The 16760-nt window shown below is 48.9% G+C and overlaps 9 protein-coding genes across 9 annotated transcripts; 6 read left to right on the forward strand and 3 right to left on the reverse strand.

The window, feature by feature from the left end:
* Window positions 1-6: 6 nt before the first annotated feature.
* GL50803_0016948 (Nucleolar protein NOP2) lies at window positions 7-1515 on the forward strand (the record flags this gene model as incomplete). The annotated part of the gene is made up of 1 exon (XM_001709321.1): window positions 7-1515. The coding sequence occupies one exon, from the start codon at window positions 7-9 to the stop codon at window positions 1513-1515; it is 1509 nt and encodes a 502-aa protein (XP_001709373.1).
* A 20-nt stretch (window positions 1516-1535) lies between these two features.
* Window positions 1536-3659, reverse strand: GL50803_0091712 (Amino acid transporter family; the record flags this gene model as incomplete). Its single annotated transcript, XM_001709319.1, has 1 exon — window positions 1536-3659. The coding sequence occupies one exon, from the start codon at window positions 3657-3659 to the stop codon at window positions 1536-1538; it is 2124 nt and encodes a 707-aa protein (XP_001709371.1).
* Window positions 3660-3791: 132 nt separating this feature from the next.
* On the forward strand, window positions 3792-4322 carry GL50803_008771 (uncharacterized protein; the record flags this gene model as incomplete). The annotated part of the gene is made up of 1 exon (XM_001709318.1): window positions 3792-4322. The coding sequence occupies one exon, from the start codon at window positions 3792-3794 to the stop codon at window positions 4320-4322; it is 531 nt and encodes a 176-aa protein (XP_001709370.1).
* Window positions 4323-4330: 8 nt separating this feature from the next.
* Window positions 4331-5107, forward strand: GL50803_008770 (Uracil-DNA glycosylase; the record flags this gene model as incomplete). Its single annotated transcript, XM_001709317.1, has 1 exon — window positions 4331-5107. The coding sequence occupies one exon, from the start codon at window positions 4331-4333 to the stop codon at window positions 5105-5107; it is 777 nt and encodes a 258-aa protein (XP_001709369.1).
* A 141-nt stretch (window positions 5108-5248) lies between these two features.
* On the reverse strand, window positions 5249-6118 carry GL50803_0028629 (uncharacterized protein; the record flags this gene model as incomplete). The annotated part of the gene is made up of 1 exon (XM_038046023.1): window positions 5249-6118. One exon carries the CDS (start codon window positions 6116-6118, stop codon window positions 5249-5251), a length of 870 nt encoding a protein of 289 aa, XP_037902205.1.
* A 235-nt stretch (window positions 6119-6353) lies between these two features.
* GL50803_0091707 (High cysteine membrane protein Group 1) lies at window positions 6354-8423 on the reverse strand (the record flags this gene model as incomplete). The annotated part of the gene is made up of 1 exon (XM_001709315.1): window positions 6354-8423. The coding sequence occupies one exon, from the start codon at window positions 8421-8423 to the stop codon at window positions 6354-6356; it is 2070 nt and encodes a 689-aa protein (XP_001709367.1).
* A 460-nt stretch (window positions 8424-8883) lies between these two features.
* Window positions 8884-11772, forward strand: GL50803_002382 (uncharacterized protein; the record flags this gene model as incomplete). Its single annotated transcript, XM_001709314.1, has 1 exon — window positions 8884-11772. One exon carries the CDS (start codon window positions 8884-8886, stop codon window positions 11770-11772), a length of 2889 nt encoding a protein of 962 aa, XP_001709366.1.
* A 41-nt stretch (window positions 11773-11813) lies between these two features.
* GL50803_0035428 (Valine-tRNA ligase) lies at window positions 11814-15470 on the forward strand (the record flags this gene model as incomplete). The annotated part of the gene is made up of 1 exon (XM_001709313.1): window positions 11814-15470. The coding sequence occupies one exon, from the start codon at window positions 11814-11816 to the stop codon at window positions 15468-15470; it is 3657 nt and encodes a 1218-aa protein (XP_001709365.1).
* Window positions 15471-15495: 25 nt separating this feature from the next.
* Window positions 15496-16755, forward strand: GL50803_0016737 (Acid sphingomyelinase; the record flags this gene model as incomplete). Its single annotated transcript, XM_001709312.1, has 1 exon — window positions 15496-16755. The coding sequence occupies one exon, from the start codon at window positions 15496-15498 to the stop codon at window positions 16753-16755; it is 1260 nt and encodes a 419-aa protein (XP_001709364.1).
* Window positions 16756-16760: the final 5 nt, after the last annotated feature.

Here is a 16760-nt window from a genome sequence, read left to right on the forward strand (position 1 = left end):
TAATAAATGACGAAGCACGGAGCGAAGGGAAAGAGTAGCGCTGCACGAGGTCAAAGGGCTGCACAAAGAAAGGCTGTGGAAGTGCCACGTAAGGAGGATGATAGTTCTTCTGTCTCTAGCTCCTCATCCAATAGTGATTTCTCTTCCGAAGGAGCTCCAGGCCCAATGGCAAGTGGCTTCGTCGGGTTCAGCAAGGGGGCAAGTGAGCCTGGCCGCAAAAGGCTTTTTGACGACAGCGACGAAGAGAATGACCACTCTGATTCTAGCCCACAACAAAAGGAAGTGGCAGAAGAGTTTGGAAGTGAGGAGTCTACTTTCACAGACGAGAAGATTGACATAGGCCTCAAAGCTACACGACCTGCAATCCGGGCTATGCAAGAGGCGCAGGAAGAGAACATGAAGGAGCTTAGGCATACGGAAATCTACGATCCGCGTGTAGATGAGGTCACCAACATAGAAGGAATTCGTGGAAGGATCTTGCGTGTCGTTGGGGTCCTGGCAGACTTCAAGTCACGGCGCCATCCTGATCTGAGCCGCATGTTCTATCTAGAGCTACTTAAGAAGGATATATCGGTAGCGTATGGTTACTCAGACGGCGTCATTGACATTTTGCTAGGTCTTTTTGGCCCCATAGACTTCCATGCGTTTATAACAGCTTGCGAGAAGCCACGCCCACTCACCATTCGTGTCAATTCCCTGAAGGTCAAGCGGCGCCAACTCGCGCAGATGCTTATTGCACGCGGCGTCAACCTGGATCCTCTTGGTGACTGGTGTAAGGATGGCCTGCAGATCTTCTCCTCCCAGGTGCCCATAGGAGCAACCCCGGAGTATCTGCGTGGATACTACATGATACAAGACGCTGCCTCGTTCTTGCCGCCCATGGCGTTGAGTCCCAAGCCAGGCGAGCGTATTCTTGACATGTCTGCGGCTCCAGGAGGAAAGACAACGCATCTAGGAGCCCTGATGCAGGACTCTGGAATGATCCTCGCTAATGACATGAACAGGGACAGAATACCTGCTCTTCAGGCCAATCTGGCTCGAATGGGTGTGACGTGCGCCGTGATTTCTTGCAGTGACGCTAGAGAGCTGGCACAGTGCACTGGGAACTTTGACAGGGTGTTACTTGACGCTCCTTGTACGGGGCTGGGCGTCGTTTCTAAGGATGCAAGCATCAAGGCCAACAGGACATTCGAAGATATACACAAGCTTTCTCACCTCCAGAAGGAGCTTCTTAAATGTGCATTTGATCTTTTAGCGAAGCATCCCTCAAGCCCACGATTGGTATGCTATTCTACTTGCAGCGTAACACTGTCTGAAAACGAGGCCGTAATAGACTGTATTTTGCGCACGCGGAATGTCGAGGTTGTGGATCTGCCATTTAACTTCGGAAAACCCGGAATTACGAGATTCAATGGTGTGAGCTATCACCCATCCATTCAGAAGGCACGTCGCTTCTATCCGCATATACACAACACCCATGGATTCTTCATCTGTCTGCTGCGTCTCAAAGTGTAGGACGCGCATCTAGTGTCCATCTAGTCCAGTTTCCCCATAAAGTCTATAATGTTAATGCACATACTCTCAAAGCAAACAATTGCAGATATCACAATAGCCGTTATAGCGATTGCCTTGCGCCTTTTGGTCATCTTTGCCAGCTCAGCTTCTCTGTTTATCGCGCCACAGATGTTCCCTATCTCTACCTGCTGCGCCTCTGCAACGGCAGGCATAATATCCGGTAGTCCACGCGCGCTGTCACTTTCTTCTTCTGTCGATTCGGTGTACTCTGCCCCAGCTTTGTTCTGAATCTTGTAGGAGCGTTCTCTCGTGCTCTCGCCTGCTCCATCGCGAAGTTCATCGTTCTGGGGGAGATTTGGTGTGTCATCGTACTTGCCGTCTATGCTATCGATGTCATGCGGTGTCTGACTGGTCGAGCCTCGGAAGCGTGAATTGACCAGTGAACTGTTGTTCCTGCTTTTTGTGACCATACTCGCTCGGCGGGAGCTGGCTTTGGGAGCCGAGATGTTGACGATGAAAGACGAGGTCCTGTCGCGACCACCCGTCAATGGAGCCCCCGTGTCAACTGTTGTAAGAGGAGGCAGAGTCGAACCTCGTGCCGCCTCGAAGTTTGTGGCGGCGCTGGAGAGCGTCCTCCCACGCATGAAACCAATGAGAGATCCCGTGCGCATAACAGAAACCCCGCGGGAGCGATTGACGGTGACCTCCACCGCATTCACATCCACTGGTGCGGCTGTACTGATAGATCTTGCCCTGGTTATGGCATCCTTGACGTCTCCTGGCAGCATAAGGGCCATCAAAGAAGTCCCAACAGCCTCTGTCTCAATAACGCCATTTTCATCAGCAGCTTCGCGAAACTCCTGACCGACATCGTTTTTTGACTCTACGCGAAGAATGGGGAGCTTGTAATATACCCAAATGGGGACCCCGAAATATAAGATGCCGCCACAGATAGACCCTAAAAGTCCAAATATGGCGGCAATATTTTCGTAAACTAACGCTACACCGAACCCGAAGATGACAAACGCAAGAGTTAAGCCTGCAAAGATGCCGTACCAACGCTTGGGCTCGATGTCCTTATCAATCTTAATGTAGGAAAATATCGAGAGCTTTAGAGGATACAAAACTAGGGGATAGGCCACACAAACAACTAATGCGTAAAGAATCTTGATCACCACAATCCAATAATCACTGCAAATGTCAAATGACTTCAAAACGTTTGAATCTATAGTCTTCCCAAAGATTAGCGCACCAAAAAATCCCACCAGACAATATAGAACTGTGCACAAAGACATGGCAATAATTATAGACAACTTTAGCACACGCATGCGAAGGTAAAGAGGGCCTTTTAACATGCTTAGCATTGGTGGGGTTACAAGCTGTGCTGTGTAGTTTCCTTGAAGCATGGGTATGTAGCTGAAGAAGAACAGGAACCCCATGGGCAGGGACCCGAGCCCCAACCCCTTGCTCGGGGACGGCCACCAGGGGACCGCAGGGCGGAAGAAGCCCCCTGCCGTGCTGCCGTCGGTCGGCTTTGCCGAAGGAAAGCGAGGGCAGACCTGCCCGTTGCGTCCGAGGGAGATGAAGTAGTATACAGGGATGGTGACGGCCATGCCCATCGCAAAGAAGATGGAGACAGACGCTATGGCAGAAAGCACCTTCGTGGACTTGAGGAGAGAAAGAGGAAGGATGATGAGGAAGGAGACGCCGGCTTTTATCACGTATGGTATCCACTTGTGTGAGTCGAACGAAGGAAGGAACGACTGCAGAATCCCAATAACTGATTGGCTAGCAATGATGATGTAGCTCGTAAGAAAGCCAAAGTAGAGAACTATAAGCATTGCATCTAGAGTGTATGCGAACTTTGGCCCAATAACCTTTTGGGTTAGTGCCCGATAGGAGTAAGACCGCGTAAGGTAGCAAGCCTCTATATATCCAAGAATGAGATACAAAGAGATCCCCAGCGAAATAGGTATAATGAAGAACGTTAAGGTGAAACCAATCCTTGAGAAGATGTATGCAATAGACAAAAGCGAGGCCCCTACTATCTGAGACATTAATGTGAAGGATGTTGATGTAGACGAGTTCTCTTCACTGTCCCTCTTTGCATCAGATTTGCCTCGGCTACGCTCATCGGGCGACATTTAATTTTTGCTTCAGCGTTTGTCTTTTGATGGAAAGAAGCGGTCTTAGTAATAACGGTATTACAGGAAAAGTTATGAATGTTGCTAATCTTCTGGAAGCTGTTGACCCTCGTTTACAGGAAGCAGTAAATAATGGCGCTGATATCATATCCGACAAAGGACACACTCTTCTTACTAGACGCTGGGATAGCGATAAACGCCATGGAGCAGCTACCGCCCAAAGTCTTTGTTAGAAAGATTGCAGAGGTGTTTCCCAGGTCGGCGGTGCTTCTTGGTCCCAGGCCTGCGGACAACGTGGCACGACTGGGAAGACTATCCGAGAACATTCGGTCGTATATAGTTTGCACTCTGCTGTGCATGCAACGGTTGCATCAGCAGATTAGACGCCCAAATAGCATTTTAGACACAAGGAATTGCCGCAGAAGGCAGCTGGCAGAGAGCAGAGAAGCATTCTACGTGCTCCTAAGGATATACATAAAGCTTTATGAGCAACGAGATCTGCGGGCATCAATCTTCTCTGGGCTCTGTGACATGTCTCCTAGGGATCTAAATTTCCTCGAGATAGAGCTCCTTTGCATGTTGCACTTTTCACTAATAATCAGCACAGATGTATTCTTGACCGTGGTTTCTGACATCTGTAAAGGCAAAATGACTAAAATCTAAATTTTCTCATGCGATGTGACTGGGAGGTCGTAAAGCGCTGCTTTGAAGCCCAACCAAACTTTGCTGACTATATCCCATCCAAGAAAAATGGCCTGTTTCCTGTAGATGAGAATATGGTCTTTCGAGCTCTGAATTTGGTTGGGAGTCCGCGAAATGTGCGTATTATCATAGTGGGCCAGGACCCCTATCCTCGTGCAGAATCTGCCGTCGGCATCTCATTCTTAGACGGTGCAGTCGAAAGCTTTCAGAGTCCTCGGCTAGCTCCAAGTGTCAGGCACGTGCTGCAGGCCATCTTGGTTTCTCGCAAACTAATGGGCCCCCAGGACAGCGTTGATAAATTGCGTGCTGTCTTGAAGGACAACATCGGAGAAACGCAGACAGAATGGTTTACCTCCCTTGCTACGCGATGCGGTGTTCTGTGGCTTAACCGAAGCCTAACGTTCGGAGGAAAGGACCCAAAGACCTTGCAAGTGCACCTGACATTTTGGAAGCCTGTTATAGAGACCATTCTGGAGGAGGTTGTGCGAGCAAGGACAAGCAGCGGATTGATTGTTTTGCTCTGGGGCGCGAAAGCAGCTGATCTTAGGCCCGTCTTGGTAGGGCTTGCAAACAAGCATAAAAACTGCTCTATGAAGCTCCTTTTAAATGTCCACCCTCTAGGCCACACCTTTCCCGGCGCAGGAGTATTTGAAGCAGTAAAAAAGGTCGAGGAGGAGCTCAAGATGGGTGTAACTGACTTTCTATCTGCGACGGTTTCTAAACATGACCACAGTGATGAATTGTGATAAAACTGGCTCTTTCAAAAACCTTCAAATTAAAAACTATGATGAGGTTAGCGATCCCAAGCGGGGCCTGGCCCTGCGTTGCAGACAACGCATCACCGCTCTGACCTTTACTAAATGCTGAGTGTGGCTCTGAGGGCTTTTCTACTGGAACACACTCACAATGGTTCGATTGGCAAGGACAGCTGCAGATGGACATAACCCGCAAAGGATAGAGTCTAAATCTGTGCTACTTTGGGGACGAATCTCCTTACCCACCAAAACGTGGTTTGTCAGGCGTCGTGCACTACCCGATACCAGTGTGGTTTTGCAGGCACTCATATCCTTGATGGGACCGGGATGACACAGGACTGTATCAGCTACCTCTTCTGGGTGAGCCGAAGAAAGATCCAGTAAGTGAATTGCGGATGAGCTTGTTCCCGCCAATACCCCGCCCCAGGGAAGAGCTGCTAACCTCGTGACCGTCGTACCCCTTGTCGGTGAATCAGCATAGCGCTTGAAGCGAAGCTCTAGGCATGGCGTTTTCCTCCCTATCCGAGCATCAACCACCGAGATAATGTCTTCACAGGCGGCGCATATGCACCCAAATGTCGGGAGCACAGCTGCATGTGATGAGCAGAGCCTGAAGTGCCTGGAAGCGTCAGAATAGATGGGCATAGTGTGCACAAAAACATTCTTGCTGGGGTCATAGATTGTCACCATCCCTCGAGACGTGCTTGCTACCACGAGCTCATAAGCATTTGGGCCCATAGCATGCAAGGAGGTGAGAAACGCGGAATCTAACTTCATAGATATTCTATCACCAATTGCTATCTCACCGTTTCTGAAGCTGCAGTACAGCTTGTGCCCCGCTGCCAAGGCTGTCACAGGCGCGTTTTGAAGACTGCATGAGACGATGATTCTAGTTTGCTGGGCGTTGCTTCCAGTTGTTGAAATGTGCGTCACGCTTCCGCTATATGATCCAATTGCATACCCATCTTCGAATTCAACGAGACCGCACGGTGGCCTGCTCATGCAAGGAATTTGGAGCGTCGCACTCAGCTTTCTATGCTGTGCAGTGGCCGGTAAGGGCAAATCCGTCGCCTGGAGAAGCTCAAACCAGCAGGAAAGATGTCGTGGGAACCCAGAGAGGTGCCGAATCGAGGCATCAAGGCCAGGACCGCGAACGTTATAACCACTTGGTGGATCCAGCGATGGAATAAATTAGAAATTTACCTACTGCAAACCGTAACACACTAAGTGCAGAGAATTAAAACTCATCTACGCTGCCCATGAGCTTTATGTTCTCGGCCGCTGTTCTCTTCCTTGAGACTATCTTCGATCCCCGCCGCCTCCGCAGGACGAGCCAGCATGCGAGGGCGACGGCCGCTATGATGAGAAGAGAGACAACGACTGCCACAGTGACCGTCGTGGAGCTGGAGCTGGCCTTCCTGGTCTGAGAGACGCATGTGTCATCCTGGAGAATGTACCCCTCCATGCATATGCAGAGAGAGCCGACTGATTCTGATCCGCTTGGACAGCCTGAGGCGCAGGATCTCTTGCTCGGCTGGACGTTGTGGCTGCTGTCCGCACATGAGAGGCACTCGCCACTTGCGCTGCAGTTCGAGCACCCCGTGGCGTCTGACGGACAGGTGTTCTTAACGATGCATGCGCCGTCACTGCTGGGCTCGAAGCCCTCCGCACAGACGCATCTGCCACTACCATCTGGTTGCTGATTTGGTCCATTACACTGAGATACACACGAAGAACTATCTAGCGAGATCAATCCTTGGGAACACTTTGTGCACATGACTCTGCTGTTGCTGAAGGTACATGTTTGGCACTCCTCAATGCCACACTGGAAACACGAACGGCTGTCGGTGTCTGCATAGTACCCGTCACCACATTCAGAGGGATCCACACAGATTTTGCCTGAGGCACTATACTTCATGTATTTTCCCGAAGCACATGAGATACAGCTACTAGCTCCAGGGCCCGTGCAATCTGCGCAAACTGGATCGCATGCCTCGCAGTTACTTGTGCCAGTGTCTAAGTAGGTTCCTGAGCCACATTTGCAGCGGCAAATACCATTTTCATCACACCTACCTGGATTATTTGCTGGGCACGAGTCAACACAGGATGCACCGCCCACGGCTGCATACTTGTTGTTTTTGCAGCCGATGCATATGAGTGTGTTTGGCTCATTATACTTAGTAACGCAGCTAGCACAGTCAGCAATTGAGGCATTACAAAGGTTGCATGTTCCATCCCTTTTAAAGTATCCGTTTTCTTCTCTGCAAGTAGTACACTTACCATTGAAGGCCTCTACGCATATGGTGCTTCCAAGGACATCGTTTGTATTATAACAACCACCTTCATACAAAAAGACGCTGCGGATGGGGGAGTTTTGATTGCAAGCAGTGCACCTTCCTTCGGACGCATCCTTTTCGCAGCTATTCCATCTACCAGACGGCTTACAATTACCATTGTGAGGGATCTCACTAGAATTAGCACACTTCTTACAGGCAGAATAACCACTTATTTCAAACTGGCTAGCTGAGTCACATATCGTATTTCCTGTCCCAGTTTTGCTATAACACCCGCCTTTGTGATAGATATAGTCAGTTGAACAGTGAGTGCAGTACCCATTCTCACACTTATTGGAACCAAAAGCCGTACATACACCATCAATCGGAGCTTTATCGTCAGCTGAACAAGAAGTACACTGAATACTAGCAGTGCTTGCAGCATTACTTGGTGCAGGATCTTTTGCTAAAGAAACACAGGTTGAACAACCATCCATTCCAACCTTACCATTGAAGCCAACAGTATCACCACACAGGATACACTTTTCCTTGGCAGTACTATCCGAGTTCGTAAAAACACTTTCAGAGTATGTTTCGCAAACGCTACACATACCACTTGAAACAGTCTTACAGATGTGTGAGCCAGGCCACTCATCCTTGCTGTAGCAACCACCATAAAATAGGAAGTAAGTTGTCTCTGCATTAGGATCGTCACTTCTACTTCCCTTTCTACCAGTGCATGACGTGCAGCGCTTTGTAGCACCGTTGTCATTGGTCTGTGCTGTAACACAAACTGAAGTATCAACGGAGGAATCCCCTGCTCCAACACATGCCCCATTGATGGGTACCTTTCCAGATTTGCACTCAGTACACAAGGTTATTCCTCTATCAAACATAACACACTTATTTTCTACGCAATCTGTATGGGTTGGGCCGCATGCCACGTAGTAGCTGTTTACATACGGAGTCGAACTATCGTCTGCCTGAATCGCTTGACTGAGAGCAAGTACGCCAAGGAACAACAGCACCAGCATCAGTGGATTTTTTGATTGTTGCCTGCCCCAATGCTCACCTTTGCGAATACAAAAAGATTTCTTCTATAATTTATAACATTAATTAGTAGAGCAGGCGTGTGTAGGCAGATATTGATAACTCCTGTATTTAGGACCACGAAGTGAAGGAGAGTAACTGTTGACATCCTGAGTGCCACACTAAGTTCAACATGTAAAGGATATTACTGCACGAGAAATTATCCTAGTGGAAGGCCCTGTTTTCAATCCTATAGCTGAACTGTCCGATGTGTTGTCTTATAGTTCGTCCCAACGCATCATCTTTTGGTTTATGCTTGCAAAATAATTAGCGTAAAATAATACGAACGAGGATTTATACCTTCTATTATGTTATTTCATATACAAGAGTGTTGTACTAACAGAGTAGGGCACGATAACGGGGCAAGAAGAACGGTGTAAGGAAAACAGTTTTTAATTTCCAAAAATGGGTCTCGATAAAGAGGAGTCAGTGTCTGTTCACAGGGAGCCTTTGGAAACAACACCAGCCAATTCCTCTGATATCAAAGAGAGGGTGCCCCCAAACGAGTCGGAGACCACAAGGAGCTCTCAACCTTCAGGTCATAGGAAGCGCTCAAGTCGCAAGCACAGTTCTGCTTCAAAGGCGCGCATGACAGAGTCAGATAGCGAAATTCTGGACAGCGTGCTCTCCGTCTTGGAAACGACGCTTAGCCAGTCAAACACTGATGCACAGGTACTCTCTAGACGGCACGTCAAGCGATCTGCGTCAGCCATGTCATCGGCAATGCTCCAGTCTGGAGGATACTTTGTTGACGAGCACGGGGATCTGCAGCAGGGTACATCGCGTGCTGCCAGCTCCAGTCGCCCCCGCTCATACTCTGCTTCGCGAGCTGGGTGCTGCGATAGTGGCATAGCAGATCACCTTCGGTTATCTGTACTTCCAGAGGAAGGACACAGGAAACATAAACATGATTCACTGGTTCCTTCAGTGGCTTTTAAAGCTCCAACTCAACCTCCCAAATTTACGAATTTCCTCCGTGCACACCACGCCGTTCCGTTCGATATGCATGCGTGCAAGATAAGCCAGTCACGTACTGCAAGACCAGGGCCCATTGCCACGGGAGGAATAGCCTCTCCGGCAGACATCAAGCAGCTTCTCTCTCGAGAAAGCCTTCAGGAAATTAAGCTCAAGAATGACGCTGCTCAGCGGTCGGTTTTATCTGTTTCTGCAGAGCACACGCACATTCCAGAGAGGTCCAGCTCTTCTCGTCATGCAACACGACCCACAGTCAAAGAGTTCAATACGCAGTCTGTGCGTGCAGTGAAACCCGTCCCTCTTGCACAAATTTGCAATAGGCCTGTGAAGGCCACAGACTCTACTCTTCGATCAGCAAGCACTTCTTCTTTTCTGACCCAGCAGTCTGGCTCGTCGTCGTCTCTTCACGAGCAACAATCATTTACGACTGAAGAAACAGCTATACTGCATTCCAATCAAACAGTGCAACTGCCTAAACAACCACACTCTGGAAAGCTAGTCTTCAAGGGCCTGAAGCTCCTGAAGCCTGCTAAAGCGACTGAGAGTGGCCCCCAGATGCATGTACAGCAAGCAGAATTTAGTGAGCATAGCGCTAGAATAAGTAGAGCAGATACTACAGATATTGCAGGAATGGAGAGCTTCTCAGAGTCGTCGTTTGTGGACGCAGACATCATCCAGGTACCAGTACCTCCTCCACGCAAAAGCGCTGAGGCAATTGATCCGGCCACAGCGGAAAGCAACACATTAAAGGCAGAAGATTGTGAACGAGCCGAAGCATATCTATCAAATTCAAACTTGATCACTTTCTCTCACTCCCAAAAGCCTGCCAAGAGTGATGTCGTCGAAAGCGGCTCTGCTCAGTTTCAGGTGCTTGCAAAGGAGGTAGGTGTGGAAGGCGCTTTCGATCTTTTGCGTAAGGAATTTATTACACTAGGCGTTCGGCTGGCACAACTGGCCAATAGGAGATCCTATGTTGAGTCTGCTCTAAATAACTACGAAAGCTTTACGTCTGATGGCAACGCGGATCATTCTTATCTAACGGCAGAGATAGAGGAGACTCAGCGCAAGCTTGATGCAATTGAAGATGAAATGACTCAGATATTGGCAAGGCGGGCAGATCTTCGACAGCACTTTGCAGACGCTGGAGTTAACATCCAAACAGAGGTGATCAGCGAAAGACAAGCTCGGAAGGCTAAAATTGATCAAGCATTGCTTTTAGAGTTGAACCCCCTTGAGGCGGCTCAGTCGGTCAAGGGGAATTCCTGTGCAGAAACCCTAAATACTACCTGGCTCACTGGCAATCAAGCAGCTAGTATAGCTGATTCATGCGATCATAGTATATTCATGTGTGATGAGTCCTTGCGTACGAGCCTGCAAGGTACCAGCAAGCCTAACGTTCCACGTCCACAACTTCCCATGAATCTGTCTATCTCTGTAAAAGATATGGCAGTGGGGGCAAGCATGCAGGTAGCGCTTGATGACTCAGCAGTCATGGGTGCTCGTGTGGCTCAAGAGGATCAACCCTCGAACAGTACTGAAGTTGGTCTACAAGTAGCTGAATCTGTTACTGTGCAGCGGGTATCAGCAAGTGATACTATAGATCATATTTCGCGAATTATCAGTCCTCAATATGTGGACACGGAAAGACGCAACATGTCAAGGCTTATGGCGGTGCTATTGACAGCATTTGAAAACCCTAGTGATGCGTCTGTATATGCAGAAGAAAACATCCTCAAGTATAGCACTGCCATCAGCAATCTAGGCTCATCTAATAGCGATGCAAGTATGAAGGCTGCATTGCCCGCGCTGATCAGGCCCTATTCTGATGTGATTGTGCTCCTTATGGAGGGCTTATCGTCCTTTTTACATACAGGAAGATCGACAGCCCTCATACGCGCGGTTGTAGCGTCTAGAAAACATCCCGGATGGATGTGCTCTCCCGTGCTCAAGGTGTTAGCATCCGTGTTAGAAATCTTGTCCTTACATGTTGCAACGTGTGATACTACAGCTGGTTGCCTGGATAATCACTATTTCCGTACAGTCCACAGTGGAGGTGCATGGATTGTTTCGGAGTTAATAGTATTTCTGCGGTGTTCTCTGCAAAGCATGAACGTTATATCAGTAGATGATGCGCACCAGATAATGACGGCTATATTAACCTTTTCCTCGTGCGTATCGTCAGAGGTATCCCAGCGGTGGCGTAAGGAGCTACACGCGATTGTCTCCGCTGAGCCACAATTACAACGATACAGAGACCTCCAGGAAGCTTTGCCACGTGGTAAAGAAAGCAGTGACGGAGTTGCAATCGAACAGAGATGAATGAACAAGGCTGAGTGGATCACAAAATAAATTAATTGCTGATGGAGGGCCAGGGCAAGAGTAAGGCTAAAGCGGCGAAAGCGGCGAAGGGGGGCTCTGGCAAGGCCATCGTTCAGAAGGCAGAAGGAAAGGCCTTGAGGACAGAGCTCAAAGCTTTCGAATATGAGTATGAAACTCCAGTGGGGGAAAAGAAGAATATCAGCGGTGCATGGCCCAAGGCATACAATCCGTCTGTTATTGAGAAAAGCTGGTATGAGTGGTGGGAGGCTGCCGGCTTCTTCAGCCCGGATATGCAGAAGAACATCCGAAGCAAGGACTCACGCTGCAAATTCACCCTGCTGATCCCTCCACCGAATGTCACTGGGTCCCTACATATTGGCCACGCTCTCACTAATTCCATTCAAGACGCGCTTGTGCGGTGGTATCGCATGATGGGGTACAGGACGTTGTACCTCCCCGGGCTTGATCACGCTGGGATAGCAACGCAGTCTGTCGTTGAGCGCAATATTATGAAAACTGAGGGGAAAACACGACACGACCTTGGGCGAGAGCGGTTTTTGGAAAGAGCTTGGGCTTGGAAGGAGCAGTTCGGTGGGCGAATTCTGTCTCAGCTGCGAATTTTAGGCTCCAGCTTTGATTGGTCCCGGTCTGTCTTCACGCTGGACCCAGCTCGCAGTAGAGTACATAACGAGTCCTTCGTAAAGCTGTTCAATAGGGGTCTTATTTACCGTGATTCTCGCTTAGTTAACTGGGACTGCTCTCTGCAGACTGCAGTCAGCGATGTGGAAGTTGAGTACATCGACCTGAAGCTCCCACGACAGCTTTCCGTCCGAAATCACGATCCTGGGAAGAGCTATCCCTTTGGATACCTGTGGCGTTTTTCTTACAAGGTCATTCCGAGTTACCTTGCAGACAAGAGCGAAGCAGATCTCCTGACCGCTTTTCAGAGCGGTGAGCTGAAGTTCGCTTGTCAGGACTGTGCTAAGTTCTACACCTCTTCTATACTTCCACTTCTCGACAGCGATTCTATTGCAGAGGGTAGCCCGTCGCCTTATGAGCTATTACGCTTACATCAATGTGCGGATCCGGGGTGCTTATTTACGGCGGAGGAGTTAGTTGTAGCCACTACACGGCCTGAGACGATTATAGGAGACACTGCTGTTGCAGTTCATCCCCGAGACCATCGGTACACGGATCTCCATGGGAGGTGTCTTTTCCACCCTATTCTGTTAGGAAAGAAGGTGCCCATCGTGCTTGATGATGTTCTAGTTGACATGGAGTATGGTACTGGTTGTGTCAAGGTCACACCCGCTCACGATCCTAACGATTTTGAGTCTGGGCGTCGTAATAAGCTAGAGTATCTTCAGATATTTACTGACGATGGGAGAATTGTACAAATGATAGAAAGCACACACAACGGAATTACCTACCACTTACCAGCTCGCTTTGCAGGAGTAAAGCGCTTCGATGGGCGTTTGGAAATGCTTTCTTATCTTAAAGAAGCTGCGCTTTACAGAGGTCGTACCCCAAATCCAATGGTAATTGGAACATGTCAGAGGTCTGGTGACATTTTGGAACCTATGGTCAAACCACAGTGGTACCTGAACTGTGAACAGATGGCCCAACGGGCCCTTAATGCAGTCTATGCTCCGCCGTCGGAAGCAGAGCGGCTGCTCATTGTTCCCGAGATGCACAAGGACACCTGGAAGTCATATCTGGCTAATATAAGACCGTGGTGTATTTCTCGTCAACTGTGGTGGGGACACAGGATTCCGTGCTACAAGTTTTGGTTTGGAGACAATCCAGAGCCATCTGGCGACAAAACTGAGCACTGGGTGGCAGCATGTTCAGAGGAGGAGGCGCGGAGAATTATTACCAAGAAGCACTTGGACGTACAGGGTCAGCTCCATCTCAAGCAGGACGATGACGTAACCGACACGTGGTTTTCATCGGGGCTCTTCCCCTTCTCATGCTTTGCGGACAGTGAGCGAGACTTTTCCAGGTACTACCCCGGGTCTGTTCTGGAGACAGGTAACGATATCATCTTCTTCTGGGTGGCTCGGATGGTCATGCTCAGTCTCGAACTCTACAATGTCCTTCCTTTCAGGGAGGTGTACCTCCATGCCCTTGTTCGGGATGCTCACGGGGCAAAAATGTCGAAGTCTAAGGGTAACGTTGTTGATCCGATAGACGTGATCAAGGGAATTACTCTTCAAGAGATGGGAGATAAGGTGCGCGCCACAAACCTGCCACCAAAGGAGATTGAGCGTGCCCTCGAACTCCAGAGCAAGGATTTTCCGATTGGAATTCCAGAGTGCGGGACAGATGCGCTTCGGTTTGCATTGTGCGCGTATACTGGTCAAGGCCGATCTATCAACCTAGATGTTAACAAGATAGTCGCTTATAGGAATTTCTGCAATAAGATCTTCAACGCTGTTAAGTTTGGGTGCTACTTTAGTGGGATATGTGATGTGCTCGATGTGGACACTGGAGCTACAAACGCTTGTGGCCGGTTTTGGCAGAGCAACATCCGTCATTACGAAGATTTTAATGATTTCATCATGAGGGTTTATCGCACAACTCTATCCGCTCGTACGTTTAAAACTACAGCAGCTACTGTGGGCGAACTGGACCCCACAGCTGCTTACACTACCAATGATCCTAACGACATCTATACCCCGTGCACTCAGTCTGAAGATCATCAGTCAATTGTTGCAGCAAGATGGATTCTCTCGCGGCTTTACAATACAGTACGCACAGTGACGAAGAGCTTCCGCGAATTCCGAATCGCCGATGCATGCACTGCAATCTATACCTTCTGGTATGATGACCTATGCGATGTCTTTTTGGAACTTGTTAAACCTATAATTGCGTCGATGTCCGCGGAACCAAAGCGCCTTGATGCGCACGCAGAGATCATGCGGATGGTCTACTTCTGTTGCATCGATCAAGGTCTCCGTCTCCTGCACCCGTTTATGCCATTCTTGTCAGAGGAGCTCTTTCAACACCTTCCTCGCTGGTCCAAGGAGGAGGGCCTTGAAACACTGATGTACGCAGAGTATCCTACCAGCTACGGTGCCCACCACTTCGTCACCTTTGGATCAAAGCATGAGCTACTAGGTGAGGAGCTATCTAGGGACGAGCAGAAGAAGGTGGAGGGCACAAGCATTTACAGACTGTCTTCAGTCCTACGTGACCGTGCTGCAGAGGAGATGGTTGCTCACCTCAAGCCGTTGATGACTGCTGCAAGGGCGCTTCGGGGCCAGTATAACATCAAGCCATCGTCAACTCCTCGCTATTACATTGCATGTGACAAGAGTGACGAGCACTATAAGCACATCATGGACGGGTACTATGTGATTAAGACCCTGTGCAATATGAGGCAGCTGGACATCGTCTCCCCTAAGGTCAAGTTCTCTAACTGTGGGTGCACCGTGTTATCGGCAACGCTCCTTATTTACATGGACCTTCGCGGTCTTATTGATGTGGAGCAAGAGCTCTCAAAGGTCAGCAAGGAGATGGAGCAGATCCGCACGCAGATTGAGAAGCTGGACAAGCTAATGAAGGGGTCAAATTACGACCGAATGCCAGAGCACTTGAGGAAGCAAAATGACGAAAAGATGGCCGGCTTCTTGGCCAAGTTACTACAGCTGGAGGAGCTTGCAGCAAGCTACCAGGCTATGAAGGAGGTTGAGTAACGTTGAGTAAATACCATGGGTAAAAATGAAGGCCCTCTTTTACATAGGTTTGTGCTGTGCAATGGCGTCTGGTGGCCTCAGTATCACTGTCTTAGCAGATATACACCTGGACGAGAGATACATAGAGACAGGCTCCCAAGAGGTTTTCTGCAGAGAAAATCAGGACAGACCAGAGGCAAAGTACTCTCTTCCAGGATGTGATTCATCTGAAAGCCTTGTTGATGCAGCATTAGCCAGCCTTCAAAAGGAAGGGCCTTATAATGTGATGGTTGTCCTTGGAGACATCGGGCCCCACTCTTCGGAGTCTCCAGAGATGACCCAGCGAGCTATTAAAGCAATCGCTGATAAGCTTAGGCGCCTCTTCATAAACAAACCTCCCGAGCAGGAGATGATCATTCTTCCTGTGATAGGAAACAACGACGTCTTTCCTACCTACGCTGTACCTACAGAGGATGGGGACCCCCAGTTACTATTTGTGGCAGACCAGTTCAAAGACCTGATGACCACTGAGGGGTACAGACAGTTTCAAAGACGGGGGTATTACAGTGTCCCTCTTTCTAAACATCGAGTAACTTTCCTTGTTATTAATGCTAATTACTACAGTGTACGTCATAGAGAGCTAGGCGAGGACCCGGCCGATCAGTTTAAGTGGGTAGAGAACCAGATGATAGAGGCAAAAGCCAAGGGGTACCGTGTAATCCTTATCAGCCACATTCCATTTGGTGTCAATGTATATGACGAAAGCGAGGCCCTTCATTCACAATACACTGATCGTATTAGGTCCATTCTGCGAAGATATGCATCGACTGTTTTGGCTTGCTTGTATGGGCATTACCACAGTGCCTACCCACTGGTTCTATCAGCAGGGGAGGAGCCATTAGTCCCCATGTTTATCTGCCCATCAATCGCACCTAGCAACTACAACAATCCTGGATATTATGTTTTCCACATATCACCGCTCCACGAGGTAGACTACGATCATTATGCGCTTAATATAGAAGCTGCCAATATGCAGCATAGAGAAATGCACAATAGTACAGAATTGGCGTCCTTTGATTGTCTGTATAGGTTTTCTCAGCGCTATCGGCCTTGGTTGGGACTAAGGGCTTTGCCAACAGCACAAAACATTGCACATTTATATGAACACATGCTCAATGACGACTTTGTTTGGTATCAGGTTCGCGCCGCCACTACATCTATGCTGTCAGAGCGGAGACTAGACTTTCTACAAATGGCAGTGGACAAAGCGTTCATGGACGCGTATAACCTTAGCAACTCCAACTGAAGACA

Source organism: Giardia intestinalis, chromosome 5, assembly GCF_000002435.2.
Source record: "Giardia intestinalis strain WB C6 chromosome 5, whole genome shotgun sequence".
NCBI lineage: Eukaryota > Fornicata > Diplomonadida > Hexamitidae > Giardia > Giardia duodenalis.